Here is a 24,886-nt window from a genome sequence, read left to right on the forward strand (position 1 = left end):
ATGCTACCACTCAGTGGATTTGTAACTGGCTGACTGACCGAACCCAAAGGGTGCTCATCAATGGTTCCTCTTCATCCTGGAGAAGAGTGACTAGTGGGGTGCCACAGGGTTCTGTCTTGGGCCCGGTCTTATTCAACATCTTTATCAACGACTTGGATGATGGACTCAAGGGCATCCTGATCAAATTTGCAGATGACACCAAACTGGGAGGGGTGGCTAACACCCCAGAGGACAGGATCACACTTCAAAACGACCTTGACAGATTAGAGAACTGGGCCAAAACAAACAAGATGAATTTTAACAGGGAGAAATGTAAAGTATTACACTTGGGCAAAAAAAATGAGAGGCACAAATACAAGATGGGTGACACCTGGCTTGAGAGCACTACATGTGAAAAGGATCTAGGAGTCTTGGTTGACCACAAACTTGACATGAGCCAACAGTGTGACGCGGCAGCTAAAAAAGCCAATGCAATTCTGGGCTGCATCAATAGGAGTATAGCATCTAGATCAAGGGAAGTAATAGTGCCACTGTATTCTGCTCTGGTCAGACCTCACCTGGAGTACTGTGTCCAGTTCTGGGCACCACAGTTCAAGAAGGACACTGACAAACTGGAACGTGTCCAGAGGAGGGCAACCAAAATGGTCAAAGGCCTGGAAACGATGCCTTATGAGGAACGGCTAAGGGAGCTGGGCATGTTTAGCCTGGAGAAGAGGAGGTTAAGGGGTGATATGATAGCCATGTTCAAATATATAAAAGGATGTCACATAGAGGAGGGAGAAAGGTTGTTTTCTGCTGCTCCAGAGAAGCGGACACGGAGCAATGGATCCAAACGACAAGAAAGAAGATTCCACCTAAACATTAGGAAGAACTTCCTGACAGTAAGAGCTGTTCGACAGTGGAATTTGCTGCCAAGGAGTGTGGTGGAGTCTCCTTCTTTGGAGGTCTTTAAGCAGAGGCTTGACAACCATATGTCAGGAGTGCTCTGATGGTGTTTCCTGCTTGGCAGGGGGTTGGACTCAATGGCCCTTGTGGTCTCTTCCAACTCTATGATTCTATGATTCATTTATAAAGAAACCAGAGGCCTTTCTTCTTGGAATAACAGGTTCGGAATTGCCCAAGAAAGATGTTAATCTATTTTTGTATGCCACAACTGCGGCTCGTATTTTGTTAGCTAAAAAGTGGAAAACTCAAGAATTACCAACAGTAGAAGAATGGCAGATGAAGATGATGGACTTTATGGAGCTAGCCGATCTAACTGGAAGAGTCCGCGACCAGAAGGAGGAGGAATACCACGAAGGAATACCACGAAGATGGAAGAAATTTAATGATTATTTAGCTAAATTTGTTAAGCTAAAATAACTGGAAATAGTGTCCAGATACTTAATCGGCTTAGGATTGTATTTATGTTAACTGATAAAATAATATGTTTAATACAAGAAGGAGAAGATTTAAAGATGTTAATGTTTAATTTAAAGGGTATCAAAATTGGGATTTGGAAAACCGTTATAAGGATATGCAATGAAATTCAACTAAGGGGAAACGAGGAAGTCGTTTTACAAAGTAAATAACTGTTATTTTCAATAAGGGTATGATTTATGTTTGTTATGTTTTGTTTGTTTTGTGTTTTTATTTGTCGTTGATATTGTAAAAACTAATAATTTTTTTGCAAAAAAACCCCAACAAATCCTGGATTTAAGCCAACACCCACCTTTCCTCCATCAGCACTGTACTCTTTCTCATCCCCTTCCAGTAGCCTGGCCAAGCCAAAGTCTGTGATCTTCACATGGTTTGGTGATTTCACTAAGACATTCCTGGCTGCCAAGTCTCTGTGAACCAATCGCCTCTCTTCCAGGTACATCATTCCCTAAGAAGCAAAAAGGTTTTTTTAAAATTGAAAACAGTTTTTAAAGTCCTGCTTTTGTAAAACATTTGCACAACATGCACCTTAGAAACATACCCAGCTCTTGGACTAATGTGTGGATCAGAACTTGCAGTAGCTGCCTCTCCTGATTCTACCCGTCTCTGAATATTGTGGCACAGTTCTCAGCAGTTTAAACATACGTAATATGTTTATTACATACGTAATATGTAAATTGAGACAAAATACACATGAAATATGCATTAAATGCTATTTTGAGATTTTTTTTAGAAAGGAACATAATTATGGATAAAGTGGCACAGACCAGAAATAGATGGATTTGCCCATCAGTAATCTGTGTTTCCCTTCACAAACTGCTAAGTTTTGCAATTAGGACTTAGATTTTGTAGATATTTTATATTTCTCTCCCCCACATCATCATTTCTATTGGGATTCTAAATTACAGTATTTTTTTCTTTACAGACATAAAACAGGGACAGGTAACATTGATGTATACAAAACAAAGGAGCTGCGAGATGCCCATATAAAAGCATATGGGTTTGTATATGATATCTTTCTATTTCAGGAGTTCTTTGACTATACTTACGAGCTCAGGCAGCTGATCTCGAAAACAGGCATGCCTGAAATGTGTCAGCATTGAAGCAAAGGTCCTGCCAAGGTGGCCATCATCCTTTTCATATTCCCCACTTTTTCGTCAAGGTGAGCTGCTAGAGCCCTTATGCATTAAGTTAACCGTCTCTCTGAGGACACCATGCAGGATCCCCAACTTCCCTTCTTCCAGTTTTGTATGAAGTATTCCACTGACTATTTCTGATAAAATATGGCATGCTCACATGGTTATTTTGAGAGCACTCTGTTTCTGGATGAATGGCCACGACTAAGTTAGGTCCATTAATTTTTCCAGTGACGCAGGAAATGGCACCATGCTGAATAAAAATAGATTGGTTTGGCCCTAGCTTTGGGCTGTCAGACTTGGTGTTTGTTTTATGCTTAGAGCAAAACCTATTAGTAACAAGGCTGTATCTGGAATGGTTCCGATGGTTTTCCAGAGTGCACAGATACCATATGGGCAGGAAGAAATTTAAATTGGTCTTTATGAAAAAGTCCCTTCTGCTCATTAGCAAATTGGTCCTGTAGTGAAACCGCCATCAGGGACAATATTTTAATGTGCAGTTTTACTGGTCTCCTAATAAAGTTGCTCCTAGAAATTGGTAGCTATTTCACAATGGTGGACCTCAGAAGGTCTCTCTCTCTCTCTCTCTCTCTGTGTGTGTGTGTGTGTGTGTGCGCGCGCGCAATGTAGTATTTACCATGAGAGACATCAGTCAGATTTTTCTGACTCAGGCTGTGGCCTAAATGAGAAGATAGCTATGAGCATATTATTTTATTATTCCATTTCTCAATGCATATTTTGTAATATGGAAGCCAAACTATCCCTGTTTCATAAGGCTGTTATAAATTAAAAGTAACAAAGTAATAAAATCACCAAAGATTGATTCTAATAAAAAACAAAGATGCCTATATGAGCATTACAATGGGGAAATTTTAGCTGTGTCATGGCTCAAAATACCAAGGGCCATAAAACCATTTGATTTTAACCTAGGAAATGTAGGAGGTGAAGTCACAATGGAACATTTTTGAAATTTATATAGGATGTCTTGTGCAAACTGCTCCTTTTGGGGCTTTTACTATTTACAATAGATTTTGTAGCAGCTGACAGTGAAGAGGTTTGGAAGCAGACCCACACACAAAAAAACCTCTTTGGACACAGACTACACAGCATTGTTTTCAAATAGGCTTTAACTGGCCGAGGCAAGCACATTCTCTCTTGCCAATTGCAAATCAATGCTGCTGGCTGTGAAACATCAGAGCTCTGGAACACTGAAGGATTAACAGTTTCTGACATTAAAGCCATAAAAATAAAAAGGCAGGCAAATAAATCACAGAGGGTTAAATGATTATGAGCAGTATATACTGGGGAGTGCTATAAAACACTAGATTGCTTTAGATGGCACCTGGGTCGAGCACAGGCATTAACATGATAGAAATCCCAAAGAGTGAAGAATCTGCAGCCTAATGAGGCCACAGTTCACCCAAACGTTATGCAGAGCAAGCCCCGTGAGACGGAAAAGGAACAGGGGCTGGGTAAGCAGCCAAAAACATACTGTAGTAGTTAGCAACTCCTGTACAAGCATGCAGAACTGGAATTTACAAAATTAAATTGAACTCCTCACCACATACATATGCTTTTCCAGTGAAGGCAATACTCATTAACCTTAAGTTGTACTTATTAACTTCACAAAGGCTTACATGAGGGGTGGTGGAATGTTTTTCCCTAGGGTAAAATTCTCTCAGGGGAAAGTAGTTGGAGACCACAAATTGGCAGTGAACAGGGTCAAGGTCCAAAGAGGGCAGGGCCAAAACACATATAACCCCCCACCACTGGGAGAGAGAGACTCTCCTTTCTCAGCTTGCCTTCCTTGCTGTGTGTGAAGAAAGGGGATCCTCTTTCCCATTGCACAATGAGCAAATGAAGTGAAATGGTGATGCTGGAAGAAATCTGACCACCATCTTAATGTGCAATGCGACCAAGGATATGAGATGTGCATCCCTAAGGGCACTCAGAAAGGCCAAGACTGAGTTGAGAAGCCACCCACACCAACAAGCCCAATGGCTCAGCTGCAGTGAGCAGGAGACTGGGCTCGCTTTGCTAAGTTCCACGGTGACACTTCACAGCAAATGCTTCCTGGGTTTTTGGTTTTGGTTTTGCAGGATCGTGGCAGATAGTAAGCACTTTAGCACTATATCCTCTTAAGGATAGTCACAGTAAACTACATATTGATTTTTCCTCTCACCATCCTATTAAGGTGTTTTGTGAGTGGCTGAGCACACACAATATATACCCGAAAATAATTTTTTGTATTAAAACTCAAACGATATCAGGCAAAACGAAATGAAGCTAGAGAAGGATACCTAATGATGCTCTCTGGATATGTAGAATTCAGATATATATTTCCCGGATGCTTCATTTGACCTTTTCAAGCCTGATAGGCATGGTATTATGTACTTATATTTAACTGTATATAAGGATCATAAACACAGTAAGCAAATTGAATTTCACAGAGTGAAAACAAATACTTAAGAACTAGAAGACATATTCTCAAAGCAAAAGAAATTTACCATAGTGGACAGCGAGTTTGAAACACCACTAGAAGCCAGTTCATATAAACATGCATGCACATTTTGTAACTAATCTAAAATATATAGTACATCTGGTGACTATAGTGCTTGTGTACTTTACTGCCAATCACAAAACAGAGATGCAGCAGAATTCATTTATTTAAAATGTGTATAGGCAACTCCCAATATTATATTCAGAATATAATCAATAACTAGTCTTAACCGTAAAGCACAACCAGAACAAAACACCAAAATACCAGCAATATCAGTAGAACTTAATTTGTTCTGGAGGTCTGTTCTTAACCTGAAACTGTTCTTAACTAGAGGCATGCTTTTGCTAAGGGGCCTCTTGCTGCCATTACGCCGCCGGCACACAATTTCCGTTCACATCCTGGGCAAAGTTCTCAGCTTGAGGTAACTCTTCCAGGTTAGCGGGGTTTGTAACCTGAAGCGTTTGTAACCTGAGGCAGTTGTAACTTGAGGTACCACTGTAATCACAGCAATCAGCTGTGTAGCACAAAATAATTGAAACTATTGCTGCATAATAGCATAAGAAGCTCAATTTTTAATAAAGCGTGTTCTCCTTCATGGAGAGCACGTGTTGCGGTGGGGTCTGCCGAGCCACCCCTCTGTTACCAGGCAGGGTCTCCAAAGATGGCCTGGGGCAGTGATTGGTTCACTGGGTTGCTGGGGTAAAAGTTATGTTGCAATTTTGGTGGGAGGGGTAAAATGTTTAAATACTCTGCACGCAGCCCGGAGCTTTCTCTTTGCTGCGTGCAACGGATCACCCGCCCACCCGCCCTTGAGTAAGGGGTTGTTGCATTGACCTTGCTATGCCTGTCATGGGGTCGTCTGCCGTTGGGGCAGGGGCTTAGTAGGAATTTTGTCCATCTGGCTGATTGGCTGGGCCATTTGGTTTTTGCCTACTGCGTAGCAAATCGTCACAACTTGTAAGGTTGCGGTTAGGCATTGGTTATAAATTGGTGGAGGAGGGGTTAGGATAGGCTGGGCCTGCCCCTCCATGGTTGCTGCGGAAAGGGAATTCCGTTAAAGGAATCCTGGGGCTTGCCATCTTTTCGTCCAATCCCTGGAATGGGGCTAGGGCCGGCAAGCCTTCGGGGAGCATGCGGGTGAGAATTGAGGGTCTGTGACTCAGCTCCATTTCCCCCCGACTTGTTTTCCCGCACTGCCTTTCGGTGGTGCCCGGAAGTCAGTTCTGTCCCCAGGCGGGGGGACAGATAGTCTTAACCAATGCCTAAACAACCACTCACGGTTTTGTATTTAAATAAAGTTGTGGCCAAAATTATGCCAAAAACCTTAAACAAAAATTAAGTGTGCGTTGTGAGTTATTTGGGGGGTGGCTTGGGGACCTCGACACGCAAATAAATAAACAAGAAAGAAATGTTGAACAACTGCCTGCTCCCAGAGGTGATGTGCAGAGGACTGTGACTCTTGGAGAAGAAATAGAGAGGAAGGTCCTCCTTCTCTTACGTGCTCTGTATTCTCAAGGGTAAGCATGAGGTGCACCTTCAGTGAGAAGCTGGCATGCACTGGGCACTGGCACCAACCTAAGAAAAGTCGCCATTTAATATGAGACAATATGAGCAACAAGGAAGTGACCCAACTGTTAAAACTATACCTCTGCCCCCCCCCACTCTCACATATTGGAATCGGCCTGACCTTACAATTGATAACCCCCTTATCACAATGACTACAAGCTTCTCCTTGCTGAGGATATCATTACAAGGGCAATTACTGCCAAACTCCTCTAACATCAAATCACTCTTTGAAACAGAGCCTAAAGACATTAAGAAGTCGAGCAGACATTAGAACCCGTTTTAACAAAAGGCACATTGAGGAAGTCTCCCTGGAACCTTAGCAGGAACTGGAGCAATCAATTAATTACAATAGCTGTCTTTATATCTACATAATGAAACACTTTACAGTTGGTGTTCTTGCATTGTTTCGTGCTTTCATTCCACCTACACAGGAAATAGAACTAAAACACCACCTAGCACCTGGCAAGGAACAAATGGCTTCCTAATTTTCCCCTCTTAAAATTAGAAAAATTAGTGCTGCAATGAAAATTTTTCTGTTCTCCATCAAATAATGGGAAAATAAATTGCATTCAAATATTATTAAAGGGGAGGGGAAAGTATCACAGGTGGGTGAGGGGGGAAATCAGGTTTTTGTCACACTTGCCTTACTTTTGTGGTGGCAGGGAATGTTTGCGAGTGCCCTTTCTTTCATGCCACAAATTATCTCAGCGGTTCTCTGTTCTGTGCAGCCTTCCTGGGTGGCCTTGCTTCAATGAAAGCCCAGAGGAAGATGTCAGAAAGTGACTCCTACCATGAGCCTTTTCACTGCAGGAAGTATGGGTAGCCAGGGAGGTTGCAGAAATGTTTACTGGATGGGAAAAAGGCAGGCTGGTAGGCCAGCTGGCCACCAATGGGCACCTCATTGGGTCGCCATACACCTGGATTTTCCCGGACATTACTGGGCTTTCATAGGCGGAATTGACATCTGGGAGGAACTTCTGAAAGGTAGTGCTTTGTCCTAGATCTTAGGCAAGTCAATCGAAAAATTGCATTTTTGTAAAAAACAAACAAAAACTCAACAACTTTTAGGTGGTGTTCTGGTCTTTGCTTTTTGAAATATGGCAACCCTATCACCTCACAGGAGATGCAGGTGGCACTGTAGTCTAAACCACTGAGCCTAGGGCTTGCCAATCGGAAGGTCGGCGGTTTGAATCCCCGTGACGGGGTGAGCTCCCATTGTTCAGTCCCAGCTCCTGCCAACCTAGCAGTTTGAAAGCACATCAAAGTGCAAATAGATAAATAGGTACTGCTCCGGCGGGAAGGTAAACGGCGTTTCCGTGCACTGCTCTGGTTTCACCAGAAGCGGCTTAGTCATGCTGGCCACATGACCCAGAAAAACTGTCTGTGGACAAACGCCAACTTCCGCAGCCAGTAAAGAGAGATGAGCGCTGCAACCCCAGTTGTTTGCGACTGGACTTAACTGTCAGGGGTCCTTTACCTTTTTATCACCTCACAAGGGAAGCTCCAAACCGAGCACCTACAGAAAGTGCTGTGAGAATAGGCAGATAAACAGAAGTTTCCTTCACAGGAGAAGGTCAGATTTAAATGCAGCTCTACTTAAAATATCCTCCACCTATGGAGTGCCATAGAAGCAGAGTAATACTCAGGGAGTGAAGAAACAGTCAGGCAGCAATGAGATGCGGAACTGATTTTCTCCATAAAAGCTGATGATCCTGTGGGACAGGAGTCGCCCTTTCCTGTGCGGTTGCTGAGGTCGTGCAGCTTCCTTCCAATCCTCACCAGGCCTTGTTCACTAACAGGCTCTTGGGCCAGACCTTCCCCTGTGCCATGAGAGGTGCTTTAGAACTGAGAGGTGCCTCATGAATCTCTTAAATGCTGCTTAGCAAAAGGGCCGTGTGAGAGGGAAGCAGATGCTCTTCCCATGTCTGTGCGCTTTCCCTTGCAAATACCATCTGTCGGCATACAATCAGAGGGATATCACCATTCTAGACATGTAACTATAAATGTAAGGATCTTGAATCAAATGTTGAAATTATTTTTAAAGCACAGAAGTGGTTACCGCCACGTTCCTGATAGCACTTGCTAGATGAAAATAGAAATATGCTTGCAAATAGCCCTATTCTCATGCCAAGGTTTAGTTTCCACAGCCTGCCCTCTGCTGACTTAGAGGACAAGAGGGTGTTTATTCTATAAAAATAAATCAAGAGCATGAGCCAGATATTAGGGATTAACCCTGGTCAATCGAGATAGCAGGAGCAGATGTTATCAGGGCCAAAAAAATGACCGTAGATTTCTGTGACATATACAGTGGTACCTCAGGTTACAGACACTTCAGGTTACAGACTCCACTAACCCAGAAATATTACCTTGGGTTAAGAACTTTGCTTCAGGATGAGAAGAGAAATTGCGCAGCAGCAGCGCGGGAGGCCCCATTCGCTAAAGTGGTACCTCAGGTTAAGAACGGACCTTCAGAATGAATTCAGTTCTTAACCCGAGGTACCACTGTATATTAAGGAATAAAAGGGACCCACATTCTGAGTAAAATCATGCCCTCTGATTATTTTCTATTGCCCAGTAGAATGGACTAGAGAAAGAGAGTTTTATCCCACTCTGGGACAAACTAGTTAATAATCACTGAGTTAAAGGTATATAGGAGGGATAAATGGAGAATACCCACCTGTTCCCTTCACAGCACACTTCCACATAGACTGATGTCCTGATCTAAAATGCCTTTCAGAAGCAGGCACTCCAATATCATCAGGAAAAAGTGGCCTTGCATTCACTACATTTTGTCCAATCCTAGTGGTCACGAGGTCTTCTTAGAAGCCTGGAGAGGCACACCCTAATATGTAATATGAATAAGGTAAAGGTAAAGGGACCCCTGACCATTAGGTCCAGTCGTGACCGACTCTGGGGTTGCGGCACTCATCTCGCTTTATTGGCCGAGGGAGCCGGTGTACAGCTTCCAGGTCATGTGGCCAGCATGACTAAGCCGCTTCTGGCGAACCAGAGCAGCGCACGGAAACGCCATTTACCTTCCCGCCAGAGCGGTACCTATTTATCTACTTGCACTGTGACGTTCTTTTGAACTGCTAGGTTGGCAGAAGCAGGGACCGAGCAACGGGAGCTCACCCCGTCACGGGGATTTGAACCGCCAACCTTCTGATTGGCAAGTCCTAGGCTCTGTGGTTTAACCCACAGCGCCACCCCCGTCCCTGTAATATGAATACATAGGGACAAAATTCAACACAATGGGGGGGGGTTTGAAATGCCCAGAATTTTTTATTTCTTATTAAATGAACTAACCCTCATCTTAAAGTATCAGCAAGCAGTGGAGATTTCAAATGGGATATTCCAGAGACAACAGTATCTTTAGGGAGGTTAAAAGTGTAAGAGCATTATTGCCATTTCTTACTATTTGGTTGTTAATATCTACATTTACTGCTGAAGTGCCTATTATCCCTGACAAAACATATCTGAACAGATTCTGCACTGAATGATAGCTGAACACCACTAGTGTGTTTTAAAGAGCAGTGTCAGACAAAATAACAGATATAACAAAATAATAATTTCTTCCCTCTGGTGCAGAAATCAATTAATTTATTCCACACTACCAAAGGAGATGTTGTGGCAAACTTGGAGAAGTTACAAAATGTTCCGTATTCTGATACTGGCTTAGAATGACCCAAAAAGGAGAATGAAGGTTTACTGCATCCTTTGCAGAGGCTGCCATTTGCTGCCTGGGGACAGAGCGGTCACCACACACAACCGGAGGAGGATGCGGGGCCTCCCCTTCTGGACGTGTGTTTTTGGTGTGAAGACGACTGCTAACCTGGGACCTGCTGAGGACCTACTCCTGAGTGACATGTCCAGGATTATGCTGCTGCAGCTTTGAAGCTATTTGCACAGCCATGCAATAAGAAACACAGTTCACCAGCTTAAGACTATTTGCCATACAATTTCAGATTTCCATACTATTATGATACATGGTTCTGGAAGTGTGACTGTCAATAAATTGTACAAATGGAGGCAGTGCAGGAAAAAACAACAACCAAGGCCTTAAGGAAATGAACTGTGATGGGAATGTACAGGGAATGTAGAGGAGGAATACAAGGTTGAGGGTCAGAATTGGAGAATTGGAGTGGGCAAGAGAACTGACAGACGTTGCAGAGACAAAGGCTGCCCCTCTGGAAGGGGCCTTTTGTCAGCCTTATTTCAACAAACGATACAGAAGCATTTAGAAATTCCGTGATTTGTAACAATTAGTTATAGTTTTACTATCTCAAAAACAAATGTAGCTACTCATATTTAAATATTAAGATATACAATTTAAAACCAGACGCAGACATGAAAACTATGGAAATGTCAAAAAGGACTGCATCTGTGTAAGAAATGGATGCGTCAAGAATGTTAACAGGAAGAATGGCTTCAATACTAGAACAGCAATTATAGTGAAAACATGCAATGAAACTATGCAACCATATATATATATATATATATATATATATATATATACACGCGCAATATAAATTGTAACTCTGGCATTGTGAGCTAGATAACATAACATAATAATATTTTCTTGTTAAAAACCAGAGGGATAACCATGGATTATTAGGAGAGCAAAAATAGGTCTCTAACACCAGGATCTTATAATTCTGTCCTGTAAGGGAGCTACAAGTACCATCTTTCTAATGATTTAGTTTTGATCTAACCAGAAGAGAGATAATGTGGATTTCCTGAAACATTAACCACGTGCAAAGGCTCTTCTGACTAGCCCAGCGGAATACTAGCCGCCCTGCTCTGCGGTCCCCTCCCCCCTCCCCATTGACCTCTTGCCAATACAATTACAACAGGGGGAGTGCATTGTGTACCGCATGCACTTTCTCCAAGAAGTGTATTTAAAATGGATTACTTCTGCTTCTCGGGCAGCAGATCAATAGAGATGTGGATTGCAGTTAAGTGTTGAGATGTCTGTGGGCTGCAGTAGTTATCCTTTGTGTCTCTTTAGAAATTAATTAAAAATCAATGGAGTGTGCAGCCCATTAATAAGGCAACTTCCACATTAACAGATACAAGTGCAGCCTTCCCTGGTTTGCAGAGAAAGCAAGCAAGGGCAATCAAGCCTCACTGGCACTTGAGACAATGGGAGGGATTCTGGCCACTTATTCCCCACACAATGGAGCTGCTGCCAGCGGGGTGTGCATTTGTGCAGGCCTGCTTTTAGCTCCCTTTATCCTGTACTCTCTCTGTTGGTAATAAACAAGCAGGATGCTGTTTAAAACAGCACTGGATATTCTCCGGTTTGGATTTTCGGTGAAGTGAGAATTTCTCCACTGCTTCTTCTGCAATTTCCTTCTGGATGAGTTTAAAACTGTGCTTGGCAAACCAAGCTGCCTCTCCCTCCCCTTTCCTTCCAATGCAAAAGTAGCACAATTTATTAGATACGTGTTTGAGCCTTCCATTATGTGTGCTGAATCTTCTTAGGTACTAGACTTATTTTTAACACTTTCTCATTATTACTTTGAAACTTTGTATTAGCCGTTAGTTTCCATTTGTCCTTAATATTTGAATTCAGGTCCTATAGACCGTTACTCAGCAAATGTTGTTTGAGCAGTTGCCACAAAGGACAATTTATGCCCCATCGCAGGCAGATGCAGTAGTTCAAGGAGGATAAATCACCAGGTGGTAGAACGGTATAAGTAACCTACCCTGATAACTTTGCCTATGGTGGTTTGTGAATACAAGGTGTTGTTGTTGTTTAGTCATTTAGTTGTGTCCGACTCTTCGTGACCCCATGGACCAGAGCACGCCAGGCGCTCCTGTCTTCCACTGCCTCCTGCAGTTTGGTCAAACTCATGCTGGTAGCTTCGAGAACACTGTCCAGCCATCTCATCCTCTGCCGTCCCCTTCTCCTTGTGCCCTCCATCTTTCCCAACATCAGGGTCTTTTCCAGGGAGTCTTCTCTTCTCGTGAGGTGGCCAAAGTATTGGAGCCTCAGCTTCAGGATCTATTCCAGTGAGCACTCAGGGCTGATTTCCTTAAGAATGGAGAGGTTTGATCTTCTTGCAGTCCATGGGACTCTCAAGAGTCTCCTCCAGCACCATAATTCAAAAGCATCCATTCTTCGGCGATCAGCCTTCTTTATGGCCCAGCTCTCACTTCCATACATCACTACTGGGAAAACCAGAGCTTTAACTATACGGACCTTTGTTGGCAAGGGGATCATATAGTCCACTTGTTGGCAAGGTGATGTCTCTACTTTTTAAGATGCTGTCTAGGTTGGTCATAGCTTTTCTCCCAAGGCGCAGGCGTCTTAATTTCGTGACTGTTGTCACCATCTGCAGTGATCATGGAGCCCAAGAAAGTAAAATCTTTCACTGCCTCCATTTCTTCCCCTTCTATTTGCCAGGAGGTAGGAACTCTGAAAATGCTACTCACCTATTTATCATTCATGACTGAAGAGCTGAGGTCACTTTGCATCCAAAAGTATGTACAGTCCACCAGAGACACAGAATCATAGAGTTGGAAGGGACCCTGAGGTCCAACCCGCTGCAATGCAGAAATAGGCAGTGGTCCCATATGGGGACTGGACCTGAAACCTTGGTGTTATCAGCACCATGTTCTAACCAGCTGACTCCTAGTTGCAAGCATATGACTGCAGGATCAGGGAGCTTCGGCTGAGGTGTGAGATTCTTGGATCTTTGTAGAAGTTGGGCACATCTGAAAATCTGCCCACTCCGGACATCAGAAAGATAGTTTTAGGTACTTGAATGACTTTGATACAAATGAAGGGTCCTCAAAGGCTACCTAGCTCAGCCACCTGAAAGGAGACTTGCTCCTGAATCCCACTCCCAAACAAAATCCTTCTACATTTCAAGGTTCAGAATTACCTGTTTTGCAGAGTGGCACTGATACACCCAGAATCCCCAGTTCTTTGCACTTCCATTTTCAGACTTTTTAGCACAAGTGTGTATGCAAGTAAAGTCACGTGACACATAATGGCGGGAAACCTATTTCCCCACCCTCACCCTGATTCTGAATGAGAACAAAGATTTTTAAGTTTTCTGGCAATTCTATTGGATTCTGTATTTCAGAACTAGATTCTGTGCTGCTAAGTCTGAACACAGTTTTTGCAGCAGTAACTGTCTGATATAGTTCACTGGAGTAAAAGATGATGGATTATTATTATTTTTTAAAACCCACCATCCGCACACATAAATTTATGCCATTTCCTTAGGTGTCGAACTACCCCAGGTAGTATGAGCTATGAGTATCAAACCACTTAATTTAATAATCCTATTCATTTTGATAAAGTCAATCTAGAGTTACTTTGAGGACTATAGTTAATTTTTCCTCCAGGCAAGGCAAAACAGCCAAGGGATGAAAGGATTTTCTTTGTTCTGTTCCATTTTTTGTTCTATTCCTCCTCAATTAATTTGGGTTTAAACAAATCTAAAATGTGCAGTTTAATGCAGCTTTTAGTTCCTTCAGTTCACACTGGCCCCCGTCCCCTTGCAAAAAAAAGGAGCCCTCTGCATCCAGCCCTCTGTTTCCAAAGGGACTGTTTTCCCTTACGAATAATGCTTGTGATACGCTACTTCTATCATGAGAAAACACAAATTCTATGACTGGTGTAAATTATTTCTATTAATTAACATTCTCCCCCCCCTTTTATCCCTCACCCCTCACCCCACCCTTGTGTTAGACTTCCACTCTACTAAATTGCAATTTCTTTCCACTTCTATTACTTTCTTTCACACACTTTTAAACCAATTTTCTACTTCTTTTTCTCTTACACATTGTTATCCATAATATTTAGTATTTCAGTATTTATAACAGAACTTGTTTATTCTAATAGGAGTTCTGATTTTTCAATATAATTTTGCAAGTATCCTTTAAACACTTTCCTTTTTAAAAAAATATTTTTTATTAAATTTTCCATTTTAACAATCCAATCAAATAACATTAAATATTCCAAATTCTACAAATACGTATCATATAGTCCAAATATTCTGCCGAATTATAAATTTTTGGGGGGACTTCCCATGCTTCAAGTTTGGTGGGGCTCTGATCATCTTGTATCTCTACTGCCTTGATTTTCGAATAGTTCCCTTAAATTTTCCTGTTGTTACCCTTCCTTCTTTCATGGCCTCTGAGTTGTTTCCACAGGCGAGTTGAAGTAAACAATGATATGCTTCTGTGTGAAATTAGTATGCTTGACTCTCCCACTATTGCAGCTGGTAAGCCTATTGTTTGCAGTATATCCTCACATGCTGGTGTTTATGCTGAATCAATCCAGAAGTCCATTTCGCCACTGGCAGACGCCATCTTCTCTCAATTCGGATGAAATCAAATCTAAGCATTTACTCATTAATTTTCCCAGACTGGTTGCGTCAAACATTAGCCTTTCCAGTGGAGATTTGCCAAGTCGGACTTGAAGTGCAGATATATTAACAAATTAAGAGCTCACCTCCCCCTATGACTATTTATCTCTGCGGTCTTTCCAAAGTTTTTTGAAGTCTCTCCAGCAGCTAGCGAGATCCTGCTCCTTTCTAATATCCATATTTGGAGAGTCTTTTATCTTCTTCCAAGCGTTTCACAGAACAAAAGCTTTAGTTATATAGTATTGTTATTTTCACACAGTTTATTTTCTCCCATCTCACTTGCTATAAATAATGTAAATGGTTCTTCGGGAGGGGTTGTCAAGTATTGTAATAAATCGTGGTAAAAAAGAAAAAAGCTTTACCCCCCCTCCTTTTCCATTCCATTCCAACGTACCGGCTTAGATGTTATTCTTAGATGTTATTCTTTCTTTCTCTCTGTCACTCTTGGCACCTCAGTGGCTGGCTTAATTGGCAGATTAATTTTCCCCTCTTCGCTTGAAGCATGTCCAAAACTTAAATCCAATTTTTCATCTTAAGAAATGGAACTTGGTGCACTCGCGGGGACAGCGTCCAGGAGATCCGAACTCCCTCGGGGGCTTTCCATCCAGTGCCCCCATCCCCTCCTTCTTTACTAACTTGGGGGTGGTTTATTGGGCATCCGCGAATGAGACTGCATCTTCCCTTACACTGGGAAGAATTTGGGAGGCTGATTATTCCCATCTCAGCCTCTAAATTGCCTCGTGGGAGCTGGAGAGATGGTATTGTCGGCCATCTTCCGTGGTGCCTCAAGCGGAAGTCTCCTTTAAACACCTTCCAGTTCTTGTCTATCTTCTCTTTTGAGATCCTTCCAATTTCTCTCATTGTTTTGGATATATTGTAATACTCCAATAATTTGGCAAGCCACTCTGTTTTTGTCGGTATAATACCACTTTCCCAATTTTTCGCAATCAATAGCCTTGCGGCTACTGTTGCGTATTGATATAATGTCTTTTCTTCTTCCTTTAGACCTCCTGGTACTATTCCCTATAGAAAACCTTCTGATGTTTTCCTGAATGAATATCTGAACATTTTTTTCATTTCATTGTATATTGTTTCCCAAAATTGTTTCTCATTCTGAGTCACAGACAGCATCCCAATTACATCCCAATTAATTAACATTCTGTTTGATTTATTATTTCTGGCTGTAATTGTGATGCTGTCTGTGACTCAGAATAATAATAATAATAATAATAATAATAATAATAATAATAATAATAATTTTTATTTATACCCCGCCCTCCCCAGCCAAGGCATTGTTTTCCATTGGTGGGGCGACATGTTGGGTCCTGGAATGGGATTCGGGAAACAAATAGGCAGGTTGATAAAGTCAAGAATTGCATCTCTCTGTCTATGGAGACCATAGCCAGCTCACTCTTCCTTAGAGGTCTCTTCATCCAACTTCTGATGTTTATTCATATATTTGATATTTATTAATGTGCCTCCATGAGGACTAGAATCAAAGGTGATAGTGCAATGATTTTGAAAAATGCCATAGAGTCTGCCTCAGGAGCAGGGATAGAGCAATATTTTTGTTCTTGCTTTGAGTAAGGAACAATGATGATCAAAACCAGATGGATGCACAATAGCTAGCCAGTTTGTGGCTTGAATGGAAGATACAATGAGCACTATTTAGAATAAAGCAAGCCATTTGAATAGCAAAGTATATACATCTAGGTCCATTGTGCATGCACAGTGCAAGATACAAAACAACCATTGGGGGACTGGAAAAAATTATACATCCATATAAATTACTCAAAGGATGAAATAACTGTGTTTGGGAAGTTATCAGGGCAAAAATTACAAAGTTCCACATACCCCTAATTAGAAGCCATATATATGATTTGTTGGATGACCATAGCTCTGAATACCATCTGTCAAGCAGTCTGCCTAGCTCTACCCCACAGAGTTTGGGCAAAACATACTAAGCAACACACTGAGAAAAATGTATAGCACAGCCCTCCTGAGACAGTATCATCTGTGAATGCTCTACCACATAATAAAACCCCACACACCAAGCTACAATTTTTCTCCTTTGACATAGCTGCTTTCTATACATAGGAGTTTTAGGACATGTGGAGCCTGTTTGTTCTGTTGTATCATTCCAACATTAAATCCAAGTGGCTCTCAACTAATTTCCATGGCCAGTTCAAGGTGCCATGTCTTACCTTTAAACCTCCAAACTGTTTGGAGCTGGAATATCTAAAGGGCCATCTCTGGCCCCATGAACCTGCCCACACGTTACAGCCATCAGAAGAGGCCTTGCTCCATGTCAATCAGAAGGACATGGATTTCTCATTAGTGATGCTCGGACTGTGGAACTCACTGGCTTGGAATGTTTTATGAAAATGCAGCCCCAATTCTGGTGTGTTTCCTGCAGGATCCCCCCTCAGTTTTCAGTTGTTTTATTACTGTTGCTTTATGACAGGATCTCTAAACTTTCTTTTTCTTCCCCCCTCTTCTCCCTGCATGCACCCCTGAAATTGACTTGGGCTTTTTTTGAGGGGGGGGGGAGAACACTCAGAGCAGCATGCAGGCAACGAAGAGAGGGACGTCATTCTTTCTGGCAACCAGGAATGCGATTGCCTTAGTGTGCAGCTGTATTCCACCCATAGCTTTTACAGTTGTATGCAATGCTAGTCCTACTTGGAGTAGAGCCATTGTAGTTAATGGATTTGGCTAACTTTAATCATTAATCTCAGTGGGTCTTCTCTGAGCAGGACTTAGTCAAATGCCACTGATGGTGTCACATCCCTGCTTTTCACCTGTGGATGCTACAGAAGTTAATTTAAAAAATAATAATTAAGGATGAAATTCAGTGTCGCACTATGGTGAACATGCCATCAGCACAAACATTGCAGCTTGCCCCAGAAAAGTCCAGAGTGAATTCTTGAGTGCTGCCCCAGTGAGGCCATTTGCTTTCTCTAAATGTGCAGATCAGCCCTTAAGGATGACTATATTCCAATATATTGGGTTTTTTTTCCTTTTAAGCTTAATGCTGCCAAACGAACAAGTAAAATGCTCATTTTCTCACTTCCTTTCCACATTCTGAACATCCCAGCACCTTTTGATTCTGCCCATTTTGCAGCTTTTCCTGCCCTCTCCAAAAACACCTTTCACTTTTTCGGCGTGTGTGTGTGCCTGGGAGGGCTAGGAATGGATCAGTCAAGAATATCAGACAGCTTTGGAGTGGTTGCTAGTCCTCCTTTGCAGAGCCTAGGCAGGAGAGGCAGAGGCGCTGCCAGGCCCCTGTGCAGCCTGGTGTGAAATAGCCTTCCTCGCCCCCCCCCCCGAACTGTCCTCTGCAGCGGCAGGTTAGGGTTAGTGGCAGGGCACTAACAGCTGGAAAACAGGCCCTTCAAATGACAATTACGACCAAACCCAATTCCGCCTGCCCGTTTCATCCCACTGCACTTCTACTGCACACCCCCCAGTTCCGCAATATAATGATGAATCAACCCTACCAGAAGCGAAAGAACCTTTGGCATGTTTAATGGGGTCACTGGTCCTGGCAGGGCTAATTCTGAAAGAGGAATGTGGATTAGTGTGGCCATCAGAAAAGAGACAGCAGCACTGCTTTAGGATGCTGATAGGACAGAAAGAAAAATGAACTTTGTGAGACAACACGCAGGCGTCAGACTGAACAGAGTTTTAAAAGATACTTGTTTTTTATAGTTAGCGTGGATTTTTTTGAAAGGTCACTACTGCATTTTCTGTTCATTTTTATTAGCGAACTGTTTGTGCAAAAGTTGAATTACTCTCTGAAAATTCTAGAATTCTACTGTGTTTTCTATTTTGGGCTTTTATATTTGCATGAAAATGTAATGCTTTTACCTTTTATGATAAGGCTTAGCTCACCTTGAAATAATAACTGTATTAGCAGTTTTACTCACCCAAAACAGTTCAGTTTATTATGGGGGGGGGGATGAGTAAGCTTCTCCAGCCTATCATTAATTCTGACTGTTTTAATTATGAGGAATAAAATATTCTATGAAAGATTTTGTGGATAAAAAAAAAACTTATGATGCAAATAATAACTACAAAATAAAACAGTGCTGATGAACGTTTATCTGAAGTGACATATTTATTGTAGAATTAGCAGTAGCTGCTTAGGATAGCTCAGTCAGTAGAGCATTAGGCACTTAATTCCAGGGTTGTGGGTTTGAGCCCAATTTAGGCAGAAAAAAATCCTGCATTGCGGGGGGGGGGGGTTGACTAGATGACCCGTGTGGTCCCTTTCCAACTCTATGATCCTATGATTACATAGACATACAAACAAACCTGTAGGTTGGGGGGGGGGCGAGGGGAGAAACCCGATGATGATTTTCAAATTATCCAAAATTATGCACACTCTACTCTTTTTCTCTGTATGTAAGCAGTTTTGATTAATATGAAGTGTATCCTTGGGGGGGGGGTGTAATGTGTAAGCCAGGTGAATATAGATATAACCAACAACTTCCATGATCACAGTGGAATCAGTTGATGGGGAAGGTATCGCCTCTGTCCAAGAACTCACGGTCGATTCTATGTGTGCTACTGTAGGCCTCATACATTGTGCTATACACTGAAAGAAGTATCATAGCACTTCAAACAGTCACAGCTCCCCACCCCACAGCCCCAGTCCTGTGAAATGTGGTTGTTAGGAGACTCCTGTTTCCCGCACAGAGTCTCCAGTCCCTCCTCCCAGGAAACTATGGGAATCACAGTTCTGTGAGGGGCATAGGGGTCTCCTAGCAACTCTCAACACAGGGATGTCTTCATTCTCCGCAATCTCATTATCCTCCCTTGCACACGACTGGAACATATGTATACTGCACAATTGGTTTGAGTAAAACAAAAAAATGAGGCATTTAAATCCAAAGCATTTCCTAGTAATTCTTGCTTTTGGTTAAGAACAATCATACTTAATCGAGGACACCTCAGTGATTTGCAGAACCCCTTCATTATGGCAGAAGGGAAATCACACAGGTAGGAGGACCGACATAAAGGTCAGTCTTTACAAACTAAAGTCAAGCATTTCAATAGAGCTTGATTTTCACCACTGTAATCAACAAAAGATGCAGAAATTAGCCATTTATGAAAATCAGGCCACTCATTTAGTTAACCAAAAATTGGCTCAAGACTTGTGAGGGAATAAACATAGCTGTGTAATACTCTTTTCTTTGTAGAGTGAGCCACCTTTACTAACTCTGAATACAAAATTAATAATGAGTCAGCACTCCAAAGAATTACAAGATGTTTCAAATGAAGACCTTTTTATGGTTTAAGAAGTTTTGCTGCCCACTTCTCTAAAATGCAAGAACTAGCATGATTATTCAATAGCATAATGTGATCTTTTATTATTGCTGATAATGAGCATTGTGTGCTCAGAGGGTGTAGATGGGTCTGTTTTTGTCTTGGAGCTCAATAGCTGGAAGACCAAGACAGCCAGTATATAGCAATTGCTAGGTCAAGATGATATGCTCAAAAGAAACTGGGAAACTCGAGAGAAACCAAAGAGAACAAAGGGAAAGTTTTAATGGAAAAAGTGAGTAAAGCTGTTATAATTTACAGGACAGAGGCTTAAAGAACAGCCATGGAAATAATCATTAACTTACAGAACTAAGCCATGTGGTGATGGCCTCTAACATTTTAATGATTAGATAAATTAATGGAGGATAGATCTATTAACAGCTATTATCCATGCCTTGCTAGCTAGGATTTCATTTTAAAGATATGAGACGTGTGTGGTTCTGTGAAAACAATGAATCACAATTCTGTTTCAGTTGATTAATTCACAGGATGAATTCTGCAGGCTAGTCCCAAAGACAAAATATGAATTAATCCCAATTTAATTATCAATTTATTTATTTGACACACGGAGGCTGAAATCCTATATTCATTTATTGGGGTGGGGTGGTAAATCCCAGTGGACTTAATAGGGCTTTCCTCCAAGTAAACAAGCATAGCATTGCACCATCAGAGAGCTCTTTGTTCTGAACACACTTGCGTCTCAACAAACCACACATATATTAAAATGAGGGACATGTTGTGTGTTCCAATTTATCCAAGGGTTATTTAGTTATTGTAGAGAGAGAGAAAATGGAGTTAATAAAACTGGAATAAAGAGCTGAAGAATAAAATTTTCTAAGCGCGAAATAAATAAGTGTTGGTAAGGCTTTCACTCTAGATTTGAAAAATCTTAGGACTGAGGGCCCCTCCAGACTGACACTTTTTTGCAGGTGTATTCTGCAACATGTCATTCAGTATTTATAACAGAGCTTGTTTATTCTAATAGGAGTTCTGATTTTTCAATATAATTTTGCAAGTATCCTTTAAACACCTTCCTTTTTTAAAAATAATTTTTATTATTGTTATCCATTTTAACATGTCATAGTGCATTAGTGGTAACTTGATATAAGAAGGAAACAAGCAAAAAATTTCTAGGTTGCACTATTTATTTGTACTGGAATTGGAATTATGCTTTATAGAGTGCAGTGGGTTTGTGCAATATTCAACATCTCAAAGCCTTTTATGATTCAAATCATTAAAAATTTGGGGGAAATACATAAAATGTTCAATTTCTTCATTGGCTAATTCAATTTCCCTCGACACCTGATACATTAGTGTCTTAGAATCCTAGGAATGAAATAAAACCTCCACACCTCCTCTTTATCGCAGAACATTAGCAGATCAGCTCCAAGAGATTGCTGTTCAATATCAGTTACTGAAATAGATGGCAGGTGTAATGAGATTAGATTCCAATTGGACTCTGCTACCCACCTACTGCAATTGGTTTTATTCTCTTAAGACTAACCAGAAAAGAACGCCAAATAAAAGTTTCCCTACAGGACATGAACAAGCAAAGCTAATTGCTCAACTCCACTGGCAAGCGGACCCATGGGAAGATGAATACAGACATCTGGTCCCCACTGTGACATTTTAGAAATTAGGCTCACTTTCAGTGCCAGTTTAGCTGAGAAAGCCTATGTTGGCTCATTAATGAATACAACAGGCAATAGGGTGCACATGGAGCAGAATGAGATGATGAGGTCCTGAGCTGGTAGAATGAGCTATGCCCCTTCCGGATGCTGGTGGGGAATGCCCTTTCTGAAATCTCCCACACACTAAAAACTCCCTGCAGGTAACAAATAACCACAACTTCCTGCTCTGCTGTTTTCCTCCTTGCAGGGGGCTTAAGTTGGGAAACATTTAAACAGATGAGATTCCTACACCAGGAGTCTGAAGTGGTGCACTCCATTCTACATGTGTTGAGCAGGCCAGAGTTTCATAAACTTGGATGTCCAGGGAGACAGTGAAATGTTTGATGAGAAGATGGAGATACAAAGGGTGTTGTTGTGATCTCTTCCCCCTGACTAATCTTCCTGCAACTCCTCCACCTGAATCCTGGCTGAAAGTAGTGCATGGCAGGGACAGGCAGTGACTATAAATGAAGGCAAATGATTTTTGTGAAACAGTGGACAGCTAACGTGAAATGAAGTAGTGCTGACCACCACCTTTTGAAATCAGGAGATGAGTGTTTGAGAAAAAGCAAAAAAACAGAAAGATATGGCAAGAAATTTAGCTTGCAGGATTGTGAGGCCACACATATTTTTTTTAAAAGCTACTTGGCTAAACTGGAATTTCTCCCCTCTTCAAGCAAGCAACAATTCTCATTCTGTCACCTCCACACATTATCATGCCAAAGCCAGAGCGGCCGTTTGGGTGTGTTTGGTACAAATGAGGCATGTGAAAGAAACCTTACAGATGCTCTCAGCGAGCGCAGGCTTGTGGAGAGATTGGTAAGAAACAAAATGTAAGAGAATGACTTTGTGGGAAGCTGGGCGTCAGCACAATTCCCTCCAATGAGCTCAGATTTTCCCCATGCACACAAGAAACCATAAAGTAAAGGAAGATTTTGACAGAATCAGCACCATTTTGATAGGAATATGGCATGATTGAGCCTATGCTTTCAAGTGTTTAGATACTGTAAACAAAGATAGACCAGAAACAGAACCCTGCTACTTGAACCCAAGAAGCCATCTCAGTGAGGGTGAGCCAGTTGTTTCTGGAAGGCCCACAAGCACAGCTTGAAGTCCACAGCCTTTCCCCACGTTTCATCCCCACCACCTCAAACAACTGACGTTGAACTTTATATTGCCTTGGAAACTAGACATTTGGTTTAGCTACTATTGGCTAATATTCACTGATAGGCTTATTCTCCATGCATTTATCTAACGCTGAAAATAAACAGTGACTTTTCATGAGTTGCAAATATGCCTCCACAACATCAGTTTTGCTGACTTTTCATAAGAAAAAGAATTTTAAAACCTAAGATTCATACAGTTGCTCTTTGTGACAGATTGTCTGTGCTAGCTTCTCTCTGTGGGATTATACGCAAACATTCACATATTACAGCCACCATTGGATGTTTCAGCCTTCAAGTGATGAACATGTGGGTGAACTGGGTTTTGATGATTTACGGGTGACACTTTCCACATTGAGAATGCTTCATTACAATTTATCTAATGTGTCAGACCTGGTGGTGATGGCTTGTTCACACATGACTAGTAATCACTTGAAGTTGTGGTTGTCAAGTGATGAACATGGCCACAGTATCCAAACCACCCAACCCAGAAAACGAAACAAGGACTCTGTACACCTGGTCATAGGGAATGCCATCACAAATATTGATAATATACAAATACCTATATTACCAAAGTTTTAAAAAAAATCATAAACCCATAAATTTTATTCTATTATTCAGCTTGTTATATGATGTGCTTTTAAGGAATTAGTTAAAACAATACCAGCTTTTAACGTGTTTTTTTCCATGATAGTATCTTATACCTTAAGGACTGCCTCTCCCCATATGAACTGAGGCCCTTCTTCATGTGCCTCCTCCAGGAGAGGTCCGGAGGGTGGCAACACGAGAACGCGGCCATTTCTGCAGTGGCTCCTTGCTTGTGGAATGCTCTCCCCAGAGAGGTTCGTCTGGTGCCTTCATTACATAACTTGAGGTGCCAGGCAAAAACATCACTCTGTAACCATAACATAGGCTGATTAAACAATCTATGGCCTTTTAAACAGTGTGGGGAGGTATTGTTTTTTGTTTGTTACTGTGTTATGTATTTTTATATTGTAAACTGTCCTGTGATCCTCAGAAGAAGAGTGGTATAGAAATTTTAATAATCTACTAGTACTAATATTTCCCTGAGAGCACTTACACACTGGCATTTGGGGGAAAGCAATAGTCTTTTTCTGTTCATAGGCTTCATTCACACTATCCACCTTATGTAAACTATAGCCTAGCCTGCTTTCATCTGATGAACAATAGCTTTTGTTTTGTTATTCATGAACTAGTACAGAGAATAACACCAAAAGCTGAGTAATTTGGCATGACGTCAGGACAGAATGTGAGGCAAGGGATCGCAGCTCGTTCCACTGCCAAGTGATGTCCCCTTTCCTCACTCCAGTTTTAATTGTGAGCCTTGTAATTGTGTTGCTTAGTTGATGGAAACAGGATACTCCAGAACTCCATTAGCTTTCTCAACCCATAGGCAAAGGAAACCACTCTTCCTATCAGGGAAATAAGAAAGGGAAGCCCTCTCCCATTTGACTTGTCACAGCCTTCCTTCCAGTTTATTTAAGACCCAAACTGCACCTGACACCCAGAGACCCACGAGCAGTTTTCTAATACGCATGGGCAAGTGTAAAATGGAGGCTCCAGGAGCTTTAAATTTAATAGCAGAGGTACTATTGTTAGAAGGGGGTATTTAACCATTTCCCCAGAGACCATTTGCCCCCTGCCCCCCATTGAAATCACCTTCCTGCCCATTTCCCCACCCACAGTGTGAAAAATGCAG

At 41.7% G+C, this 24,886-nt stretch overlaps 1 protein-coding gene across 5 annotated transcripts in view; it reads right to left on the bottom strand.

Annotated features, from left to right (window-relative positions):
* The window catches only part of ERBB4 (erb-b2 receptor tyrosine kinase 4), a 799,874-nt gene that overhangs the window by 47,027 nt on the left and 727,961 nt on the right, over positions 1–24,886 (bottom strand). For all 5 annotated transcript variants that reach the window (XM_083626464.1, XM_083626462.1, XM_083626465.1 and 2 more), the window contains one exon: positions 1,712–1,867. In XM_083626464.1, coding sequence (XP_083482590.1) covers positions 1,712–1,867 — 156 coding nt within the window. The remainder of the gene's footprint in view (positions 1–1,711; positions 1,868–24,886) is intronic.

The sequence above is a fragment of the Podarcis filfolensis genome, assembly GCF_964270895.1.
Source record: "Podarcis filfolensis genome assembly, chromosome: 1".
NCBI lineage: Eukaryota > Metazoa > Chordata > Lepidosauria > Squamata > Lacertidae > Podarcis > Podarcis filfolensis.